The 11,224-nt window shown below is 34.0% G+C and overlaps 1 protein-coding gene across 7 annotated transcripts; it reads right to left on the bottom strand.

Annotated features, from left to right (window-relative positions):
- LOC126686524 (myosin-9) lies at positions 1-10,715 on the bottom strand. 7 transcript variants are annotated; one of them, XM_050380613.2, is made up of 28 exons: positions 10,572-10,714; positions 10,457-10,480; positions 10,238-10,366; positions 9,987-10,130; positions 9,727-9,872; positions 9,482-9,638; positions 8,813-8,871; positions 8,318-8,477; positions 8,061-8,210; positions 7,796-7,929; positions 7,566-7,712; positions 7,351-7,452; positions 6,673-6,730; positions 6,487-6,588; positions 5,060-5,097; positions 4,807-4,933; positions 4,537-4,707; positions 4,151-4,282; positions 3,965-4,074; positions 3,741-3,801; positions 3,354-3,531; positions 2,914-3,119; positions 2,697-2,819; positions 2,158-2,256; positions 1,732-1,926; positions 1,141-1,280; positions 674-936; positions 1-351 (listed from the first exon to the last, which is right to left on the bottom strand). In XM_050380613.2, exons 2-28 carry the CDS (start codon positions 10,457-10,459, stop codon positions 290-292), a joined length of 3,396 nt encoding a protein of 1,131 aa, XP_050236570.1. In that variant the 5' UTR covers positions 10,460-10,480; positions 10,572-10,714; the 3' UTR covers positions 1-289. The 7 variants fall into 7 exon arrangements, with proteins under 7 accessions (XP_050236570.1, XP_050236571.1, XP_050236576.1 ...); XM_050380614.2 differs by lacking the exon at positions 10,457-10,480; XM_050380615.2 differs by lacking the exon at positions 1-351 and having other exon boundaries at positions 772-946; positions 10,572-10,715.
- Between the last annotated feature and the right edge of the window lie 509 nt (positions 10,716-11,224).

Below are 11,224 nucleotides of genomic sequence, written 5' to 3'. Positions count from 1 at the left end.
TAACAATAATAATAGTACATTAAAAAGTGAAAAACATAGTAAACTCGATCTTAAAAACCAGTTTGAAGCTATAGTTTTTGCAGTTTCAGTAGACAAGTAAATTACATCGGATGTTAGTGAATTAGCAGCGGATTTACAGTAGCTACAACTAATTTTCTTCTTTCCTTTGGGGCACGAGTACCTGACTGACTAGTCGATCAAATCAATAGAATCCTTCGCAAAAATTGCTATGCATGATGTAACGGTTCAGGTGTAGTTGAGTTCATTGCTAAGCTAACAAGAAATTACATCAGAAGAAATCATCGAACGCGCCCTCGCCCTTATCCTTTTCAATATTTCTCTTATCAGAATCTGTACAGCGCATAAAAAAGAAGAAGAAGCAAGAACTGTGAGAACAAGTGAACAATCTTATAATTATGATTCAAATAAGGGTTCTACAAATAGATGCCTAACATAATACTTCTGAAACGACACCGTTTTACAACAGAATTTCACTGCCGGTTGGTTTTATGCATGGAATTGCAAAAACTATAAACGCTAGCAATTTATTTGCCAAAATTTAGAAGTCGCGATTAAAACGCTTAATACGCTAAACAACGCTAAATATTTAGTTACAATAAACCCTTCAAATAAAATATGGAGAACGGAACTTTAGGATTTCGAAAAGACTGACCTGAGACTTCTGTTGTGGAGATTTCCTGAACTGTCAATGGGCAAGTAGCATCATCTGGAGAAGATAAGTTATCCGAGACTGGAAATAAAGATGGAGCTGGGAACGAGAAATCAGTGTCGCTCGACGAAAGATCGTCAGAAATATCAGAAGCAACATCAACAAGCACATTTGTTGTAATGGACCCAGATGTCGAATTCGAGTTTGGTGAGGTATGCAAGATCATTTTCAGATCAGCAAATTGGTCTGCCATGGAATACAACATCCTGAGCCACACTAGATCAAGTCTAGAATTAGTTAAACATGAGATTGCTCTATAAACTCCATGTATAAATATACTTTTGCAGATAAGAAATTGTGGATGCACAAAAGATAGCATGTTAAATTACATGACAAAGATTTGGAATCAAACTCAGAAATCTGGAAACTTAAATTTGTAATACTCCTCAAATTTTCCACACTGTTACTACCTGTTCAACGAGTCTTGAAGCCGACAGACTCTCTTTTCAGTTTCTCTTAATTTCTTGTGTCTTTTCTCATTTGATTCCCGGGATTCACAATATTTCCTTTCATAACTATCAGCTCTTTGTGTTTCTTCCCACAGTGATGCCTGCATGACACAAAAATAATAAATGATAAATGTGGTCCGATATACTAACTCGAAAATAAAAGAACAAATAAATCTTGAGTAATTTATCTGCATTATAGTTTTTATACAGATGTATATGAACTAAGCCTGGGTCACATCAGGGCTTTAAAATCATTTCCTTAATAGCTCTAAGGCGGTGTCTAGAAAGACGGTTCCCACAATCTTTTGAATCGATTTCCTATTTTCCACTCAAAACCAAATTTCTCGATCCACACTCTTCCAGCTTGATTGTTAACTAAATTTAATCTTATAACTTTGCACTTCTTTATTGATTATCAAGCGCTGATCAGCCTGGAACTTGATTGTGAAACAATCATTGAACTACAAGTTCGTAGTTTTGTACCTCACTATTTTTTCAGTCCATCTATGAATATGGTAATTGAAGGAAGATGATAAGAAAAAGCTATATCACCTTCAAGTTCTCAATCTCCTCAGCATCATCATCGAGAATCAATGTTTCTTTGGTATGACGTTCTTCAATTTCTTTCTGTGCAGACTCACGTTCCTTGAAAAGCACTGCATTTGTTTCATCAATTTGGTTTTGCATCATTTTCAGGGAATGAAGCAGTGCTGCTATCTCTCGCCCCTTTGCTTCTTCCAATTCAATCTGAATGCATGACTTCAAAGATTAGTTTAAGTACAAGAGCAGACCCTGAAATAAATGTGTTTTATCCTGCCGTAGCATTATCCAGGCAGTCCGGGCCATCAAACAATATACAAAAAAAAGGTCAATTTGTCCTGACACTGCATTCTCAAAGAGTCTGAATCTAGACATTAAGAAATATTTTTATAATATGAAGTTATAAACAGTGATGATTCGTGAACCACAACATCTCACCCTCAGTTGTCTTTCTGACTCCAAATGGCATGTAAGTTCCTCCACTTGTCTCTCAAGTCTATCATTCTTTTCCAGGAGTGAGCTCTTTTCTTCTGATGCCTGGTGAGAATGGAAAGAACATCTTAGTATGTAGAAACTAAGGGGAAAAAACATGGATAATAATGTATTACAGACAAGTCGAGCTTTGACACTCCTAGTCATCATCTTAAAATAAAAGAAAAATGTACGTCTTTTTCGTTATTCTAGTAAATGGTAGCATATCCTGCTTATGCTTACTTCAAAATAATTCCAGAGATTACAAAAATTAGGAGTTTGACAACAATGACAACGGACTTGTAAGTGAAAGTTGTAAAAAAAAAAAAAAAGTGGGCTGAACAATGGTAAATGGAAATATTTAACTAATAAGCAACTTTATAAGAGAAAAAAAATCAGTAATGAGATAAAAGCTTCAATAAATAGAAAAAAAACTAACAATATTTTTTAGTAGAGGAAAAAAATACATAAGCACTTCAGATCAACATCAATAGAATAAGACCTACCATTGTTGAGTTCATAAGATCTTCTTCCCCAGCAGTTCTTTCCTTCAAACTGCATTGGGAAACAACTAATTCTTCCTTACTCTTCTTATAGCGTAAAACAGCTTTACGGGTGCGCCAATTGGCCTGCAAGTATATTTAGGTAAATATCATTTTGGTGGAAGATAAAAAAAAGCAGTAAATATTATACGGTAATAGGCAACAAATCAGATGTGTTAACCTGGAATAAAGTTACTGCCTTAGTTTGCTCTTTATGTCTCAATTCATTACGTGCAGCCATTACACGCATACCCGTTTGCAAGACAACTGAAGAGGACTTAATCCCCTTGTATGACCTTGAGGCTATTTGTCTCCGCAAATTCTTCTGAATTTTGACAGCAGCTGCCTCTTGTTTCATCTCTTTATATAAATCCCGAGTGAGTTTCCCTGGAATAAGCATTCTACTAATATGATAAAGTGAAAATATATCAAAGCAAAAGGATGAGCAATTGGTCAAAGCCTTAAACTAAAGAGCATGGAAGAAGTAAAGGTAATTTGTTTCAGATGAAAAAACAAATTCTGTTAACATGTTTCAGATGAAAAATGCTGATTCACCTTATCAGATGGGCTATAATTGTCTTCTCAAAAAAAAAAATGTTCCACTGATGCAAACAGACTCACCTCTCCATTGAGATTGTATACGAATGGAAGCCTGCCTCTTAAGAATGAAGTCTTTACGAGAAACACAAGTTTTAGCCTGCCTTTGGATAACTATTGCTGAGCTACGAAGTGCTCTGGCTCTTTTTGCATCTAACTCAACCATCTGACCAGCTCTTAGAAAAACCTTGGTTAACCCCAACTGCCGAGAAAAAAAAAGGATACGAAATCAATTGTATGCAGGCAGGTTGTAGAAATGGTCAAAATATAAACAAATTTCATAAAATATGCATCTTTTAACAACTGAAGCAATTATTTTACACGGAAGACCAGAGGGGTCCTAGGGCCATAGTAATAGATAAAGAGGTGTATTGAGTGTAGAGTCTGTAGACATATGGGTTCTGGTACTACCTGATACCCCGTGAGCTCCATCTTTTCCAAAACCAATTTGCATGCTTCCTTCTCTTCATAGCTGGTCACAGAAAGAGTAATTATTTCAGTAGTGCAAACAAGAAAATCTCAACAGAGCCTTAAGGTTTCTTTTTCTTTTTAATTTCGGATACCTTAGAATAGTCTTAAAGTTTCCAAGGAAATACGTGTAACTACCTACACTGGGTGTAAATAAAAAAACTTACTTGCCCCTCCGAATCTGAGGTGCAAGCATTCCAAATCGTTGCAGGAACTCAGAAAAGGTCATGTGAGCAGGGAATCCGGCACATTTAATTCTGATCGCCTCTAGAACTCCCTACAAAGAACAATGTGTTAAAATGCAAAAGAAGTTTTTTAACAAGGGTTCAATAAACATCACTACTGTTACTTACTCCAGAACGTAGTTGTTGCATGACACTGACATTATCAAATACATAAGGTTCCGAAGAATTATTTGGCTTTACACATCTAATGTAATGGGGCTCTGTAGAATTCAGTATATCCCTCAATTGCTGCAACTGTATCTGCAAAATTAGTACTTCAAATCAGTAATCAGGATACATCCAACTGTTAATGGCCTACAGAGAAATTACCTTCAAATGATAATTTTTTATTTTTTTTTGGTCAATCACCAAAGGAGAAATTTTATTAATTGCAAAAGGGGAAAATGCCAAACAGGCTACAAAACTCCCAAAAACAGAACAGAACACCCCAAGCCTAAGGACCTAACACAGGCAACTACAGTACAGGTGTAAAAGAATGGAGGTAATATGGATACCTTGAACTGGGAACCAATAGATGAGAACTTTGTTGATTTGGTGGTCTCCTCATAAATCGAAGGAAAGAGGCTTTCTACAAAAGAACACTGAGAAGCACTCAACAAATCCTGATGTTCGGGAACAACATAGTCTTTGTTTTTGTCTAAAAATTGGTCAGACTGATATTGAACCTGAAATGCATACAAACATAGCATCTTAAATGTCAAGTTAAACCAAGTTATGAACAATAAAGAGTAATACCAAAAAAGGGTAAATACTAAATAGCTCACTTCTCCTGCATAATGAACTATGGTAAAATCCGTGCGAGTCAGTTTTGGCTTGATAAACCGCTTATGATCTTTAAAGGTCTTATAAAGCTTCTCTGAAAATGTCTCATGTGTTGATTTTGGAAACATACTGCAAAGGAGAAATGTACACCAAGTGAGCAGATAAAAAATATATTTCAAAATGTCATATTGGAAAAAAAGAAAGATAAAATGAGATTCCTTTCATATCAGAACCTCCTGAAAAAGTATATCATACCATGCCTCGTCAAGCAGGGCAATTATCCCAGCAGATTTCTGCATAAGCACTTTTAGTTAGAGGTATGTGAATGAAAACCATATTTAACGGATTATCCACTTAAAGTTCAATACAGCCGTAAAAATACAAGAGAATGCTTCATCACAAAACCGAATATATATACTCCCTCCGTCCCGTTTAAGAAGGGACAAATGACTTTTTCACATATATTAAGAAACCATTAACTACTATAGTATTTTCTTATTTTACCCCTATTTATGATAGTGTTGTATTTTGTGTATAGACTAATAATCATTAATTATGGAAAGAGAAAAAGGGTTAAAAAAGGAAAATTCATATAAATTGGCACAAAAACACGATATGGCCTTCTTAAGTGGGACAAATAAAAATGGGATATGTCCCTTCTTAAATGGGACGGAGGGAGTATTAGATTTGTACATTAAATCAACTAAGAAATTAACAAGAAATAGATAATGAACCAGAAACAAGAAATGTACAGAACATTAACTAGGAAAACCATGCACAATTTGACTACATGATAGAAATTATGGTCTCATCATAATTCAGGTCCTAGGGAAAAGTTGGGAAAAAGTCCCTTTACATAAGAAAGCTTGATGTTTGAAAGAGTATGTAAACAGATTCTGTTTCAAGAGGTAGATTTGAAAGAAAAATAATACAGTTTTGAAAAAATTTAAAATTAAAGTAAAATAAAATGCTTTTATTGACCCCCAAACAACATTTCCAAACAGGGTTTAAAGACTTTTCAGAAATTGAGGTTCCTAATATCAGTGTCCATAATATATACTATAATAACAATATATAAAAGTGTGAAGAGGGATACGGACAAAATAACAATAATAACCTCTTTTCAAATTTAGTAATAAGAATGAGTAAATTACAAATAATTAAATATTAGTAATTTAATATGTTTATTGATTATTAAAATGCGACTTCAGCCTACCAACACTAAATTGTGACCAAGTGCCAATATACCTAAAAGGTAGAAAGCAATACAAAATAAATATGCACATATGCATACGTACAGATGGTTATTATATTCATCCTCAAGCCCATATTCGCTATTTGCAACATTTCTAATAATTTAATAATTTAAAGTTCTTTCATGTGAGTAAACGAGCCCAATCAATTAAAAAAATCATGTGCGAATCACATGGACAAAATACTAGTTATAGAGTAAATGCAAAATAATTTCAAATTTTCCAACGAAAAAAGAGTTAGTATGCCCCAAATCATCAAATAGTTAAATATATTTCAATTCTAATCAGAATAGTCAAAAGGTTAACCACATATGTAGCATGTGTATGTATAAATTAAGAAATTATAGCTAAAACACAACAAATAGGTAACTTCACAAGCAGTAATAAGGACTATTAAATGGAGAAGACAAAATAATGCAATGTGGAAACCTTTTCAATAAGGTCTAGAACATCTTGATTATCGACAAAATCTATGTAGCTCCAATCGATTTTCTCTTTTATGTATTCATGTTGATCCATCTTGAACACATGCTGAAAGGTAAGATAGAGCACTATCAGATTATACAACACCAACATGAGTGCTTCCGAAATAGTAAAATATGACTAACCTCGTACCTGGTTGAAATGCTGTTGCAGCTTCTCATTTGTAAAATTAATGCAGAACTGTTCAAAACTGTCCATGGTAATGAATGTATTATTATTAGATCAAAATATATAGCCATGCAAAGGTATAGTATATCAAACCAATAACCGGTCATAATCATATCTTGAGGTTCCGTATTTCATTAATGTAGGAAGGCTAGATTTCAAGGCACTTATCGTTAGTTTAGTAGGAAAATTAATTTCACGAACCATGAGTTTCTGGCAAATGAAATTCATTACTTACTATGATTCAAGACAATAATTCTAAATAGCATTTAGAAAGTTTATGCTTTCTTCTCATGTATTATAAAAATTGTATTTTTTTAGAAACAGAGATACTAAGTTTTCGAGAGAGAGAGAGAAAAGGACCTAAAACATAAAGATCGTAGCAGGAGCCTAGCTCTATGGGGTTCAAATTTTTAGTGAAGCAACAAATATAAATGTTACCCACAAGCCACCTTGCTGGGCTACAAGTTGTCGTCTACACCACACGTCAGGGTAATGATTTTCCACTCTCTAATCATGGAAAACCACATCTATATTGGTGAAGCAGCCTAATACTTCATGTCTATCATATCATGCATATGATTACAGATAAAAAAAAATAAGAATTTACTTTTGCACTGGAATGTTTGTTGAAACTAGCATTACCTGTTATTTTTAAAGCTTTCAAAGCCATAAATGTCAAGGACTCCAATCAGACATTTTGAGTTAGGATCTTGCCCAATGGAGACATTTATTTTATCCACCAACCTGAACACAAAAAAAATAGATGAAACCTTAAAAAGAATAATATCTTAACAAAGCACCTTTACATGGCATTACATTACAAAATTTGATGCACAAGCCAAAGAGTATCCTCTTACCAATCAAATAACCTAGAATATATCGTCTTGGCTAAACCATCTCTGCTAACTGCTGCACCAAGAGGATCGAGACTTTTTTTAATGACTTCTTCTGGAGTTATCATTACACGCTTACATAGGGCATCTTCCAATGACTGAGGATCACACCTGAAATAAGTATAAGATTTATTACTATCACTGCTGTTGTGCTAACATTATTATGAATGAAATCATCAAGGTTCCAGTCACACATGAGAAGCGCTGCTGTCATTTGGAGATGAAATTTGGACTCATCTTTTACAACTGATGAATCAATGTCTTCCTCCTTTGTAAAATCAATATTTCCTAGGTGGAGAATTGCAGCGATTACCCTGAAAATCGCATCCTGCAAAAGAGACAGTTTTAATCTTCCGTTACTGCATTAATATTTCATACATTTTCAAAAAAAACATACAAATGTGGTCACATTTTACTCATGAAAAACCTTTAAATTGTAATACATATCAAAGGCCAAACCTGTTCTTTCTCACTTATTCCAACAACTCCCATAGCTCTTCTAGTGGCTAAATAATCATGAGCGTCATCAACATCAACCAATTTATAGCAACTGGATTGATTAAGATAATGAAATGACTTGGGATTTCCCAGCTTATACTTCTCAATCTCCTGATAACATTCAAAACCTATTAGCTGCAGGAAACTGGCAAGGTTTCTAATCAAATGAACCTACAGACATAAAGAAAGAATAGGCATATGTATGTAGGTTAATACACCTCTGGTGGCGCAGCACATAAAAGATAAAAGCAGTGATAGTTGCGTTCGGGATCTGAAATTTGACAAACTCGAGATCTCTCAAGAAGATATGTTCTGATGGCTGCCCCTGATATTCTTCCACGCTCATCAAATTGAATTTCAACAAATTTCCCAAAACGGCTGTAACAGTATAGTCAAGACATCATAAGTGCTGAAGACTGTCAACTATTTAATGAGGAACGGAAGGTGAGAGAGAAATACAAAGACAGATTTTCATCACTATCTTGCAACCATTCTAACAGACAGAAATAGAGAAGCTCTTTAATGAGTTCACTTTTTAAACACCAATTTCTTCAGACCAAAAAAAGTATGATATTCCAAAATAATACTACTATTACAAATTACAGCTGTTGCCAAATGGAAAAAAAAATATGTTTTGGTTCATTGGGTTGCAAAAAGAAAAATTAAAGAGGACAAAAAATCAAAATCAAAACATGAAGGAAGATAGTTTTTACCTGGAATTCTTATTCCTAACAGTCTTTGCATTGCCAAAAGCTTCAAGAACTGGATTCGACTGCACACCTTTAGTTAGTATAAAAGCTTCACATTTACAAATAGAAAATCCAAAAATTTAACTTATACAAATCCCAAAAGAGCAAGCAATAGAGTACTTCACCCAAGTCTCATAATTCACAAGGAATACAGGAATCCAAGATACGCACTAATAATCCTATTTTTTTACTTTAAAATCCTAAACTGGGAACTTGGTAAAATCAAGTTTAGCTGTTATTTTGAGAAAAAACAAAATAATCTATCTGTACTGATTAGCTACTCATAAGCAGCTATGCAGTTCTGAACTTCTAAATCACATCATGTATGCCAGGTCAAATTACCAAGCTTTACTTCACAACATAAGAGTACACTGGCAAAATCATAGTCTCTTTTGCTTATTTAGATTCTAATACCTATATGTTCTCTTTATCGTCATAGCTAATAAAATTCAAAGGTTACTACTACTTAAGAACCTTCTAAAATGCATTCCATACACTTACTCATGAAGTCTCTTAACAGTACACAGTCCATGAATCGAATGTTAAAAACACAGTGCATGAATTACGATACTTGTCAAATTGACCTATATGCAGCATAGAACTTTGCAACCAGAGTGCTATCATCCAACTTACCTCTAGAACTTGTTGTTCAACTGTCCTTCCTTCAACATCCTTGTTGCCACCCAGATATGCAAGGTATCGCATAAGCATTTTCGTGGTTTCTGTTTTACCAGCCCCACTTTCACCACTAACAAGAATCGAGTTGCTTTTACGCTCATTCATCATTTCCCTGTTTCACATGAAACATAAGCAAGTTAGCTACTGTCCTTCAAATCTGTGAAGAAACCGACAAAAAAATCCCACAAATCCTTGATCACCTGTATGCAACATCAGCAATGGCAAAAACATGCGGGCTCAATTCTCCTAGCTGGGCTCCCTTGTACCTTTCCATCATATAAGCATCATATAAAATCGGGAGCCGTTGAAACGGGTTGACGGCAATGAGAATGTTTCCAGTATAAGTCTGCCCAGATGTCAAAATATTATAACAGAGCCGCCCTTAGCTGCAGTAGTTAACTGTTTTTATCTCATTATGGGAGCACAAATAAATTAAAACCGAAGGCGAGGTTAACCTTACATAGATTTCATTAATCTCAAATCGGGTTGCCAAATTGTGCAGAACTGCAGGGTCATGCAAATAATGCAGCTTAGTCATGTCATCCACCCCATCAACCGGAGCCTCCACATCTCTCGCATACACTCTAGACAAACTAGCAACGATCTGCTCGACAAAATAACACATGAAATGTTGAGCTCGGAGATTAATTTATCTAGAAACTTCAAGATTATAGAAACAAATAACATTAAATTTGACATAAATGCGCTCACAGTTTTTCCATCGCCTGTTTGAATCTCAGCCTCATTTCCTCTAATATTAAACACAATTCCACCTAACCAAACCGATTCAGGATTTCCGACCCAAATATGAGAACCGACATCAATGTTCGCTGATAATACCTAAATCAATTCAGATTTTATAATCATCATTAGCGTTCAAGATCATAAACTCGAAATTTTAAACACATTCAAAAATTCACAATCACTCACCATTGTAATTCATTCAAATTGATTCTACATAAAAAAAACACATAAGACTATCAAAATTGAAACTTAGAAACCAATTAAATTCGAATTTTAAGAAAGAAAAAAAGTAAAAACTTACTTGTTTTCTTTGTTTTTTCGTTTTTTCTTTGTGAAATTGAGCTCATGGTCAGCTTGATTTGTGGAGATGGACATAGCTTGAACTGAACCAGCTTTCTTTTCGCTATGCTGTGGTCTCTGTTGTTTGGCGGTTACATTTTCATGTTTGATTTTTTTTATATATTTTAATTTGTTTAAAATGGAAAAATTAATACTGCAATTAAACAATAATTTACTATAATTAATTGCCTAATAATATTCATTATGTAATTAAGATTTGTAAGGGCTAATAAAATTGAAGGAAAAGGTACAGATATACCCCTAGTGTTTGGTGTAAATCTATGTTTAAAATTTTAAATGTTATGTTTTGATCTCATTCTCATAAAACGTAAGTGGCAAATTGCTCTTTTAATTTGTAAATAATGGTCAATTAGCATAAATTTTAATTTTATGGTCAATTTAATCCAAAATATGCCTTTTTTTACCAATTTACCTTATTTTTTACGTGTGATTTGGCTTGTATTTCTCAACTCTGATAATAATTAATATGTTATAATGGAGAAAATTAATAAAAAAATCAAATGTAAGACAATTGATTCCATAAAGATAACATATGTTGTAATTGGCAATCGCTTGTAAGTTGAAGGGGTAAATTATCACTTAAGTCGATCTCAT

This window comes from Mercurialis annua, linkage group LG6, assembly GCF_937616625.2.
Source record: "Mercurialis annua linkage group LG6, ddMerAnnu1.2, whole genome shotgun sequence".
Classification (NCBI taxonomy): domain Eukaryota; kingdom Viridiplantae; phylum Streptophyta; class Magnoliopsida; order Malpighiales; family Euphorbiaceae; genus Mercurialis; species Mercurialis annua.
Note: the sequence above shows the minus strand (reverse complement) of the source record. Positions and strands in the feature narration are given on the sequence as shown.

Bases quoted from the DNA above. Each gene is read 5' to 3' on its own strand.
- LOC126686524 (XM_050380613.2), bottom strand. The intron at 4,934-5,059 runs GTATGATATACT...TCTCCTTTGCAG, and splicing joins GCCCTGCTTGACGAGGCATG to TATGTTTCCAAAATCAACAC. The intron at 3,532-3,740 runs GTAGTACCAGAA...TTTTCTCGGCAG, and splicing joins TGGAGCTCACGGGGTATCAG to TTGGGGTTAACCAAGGTTTT.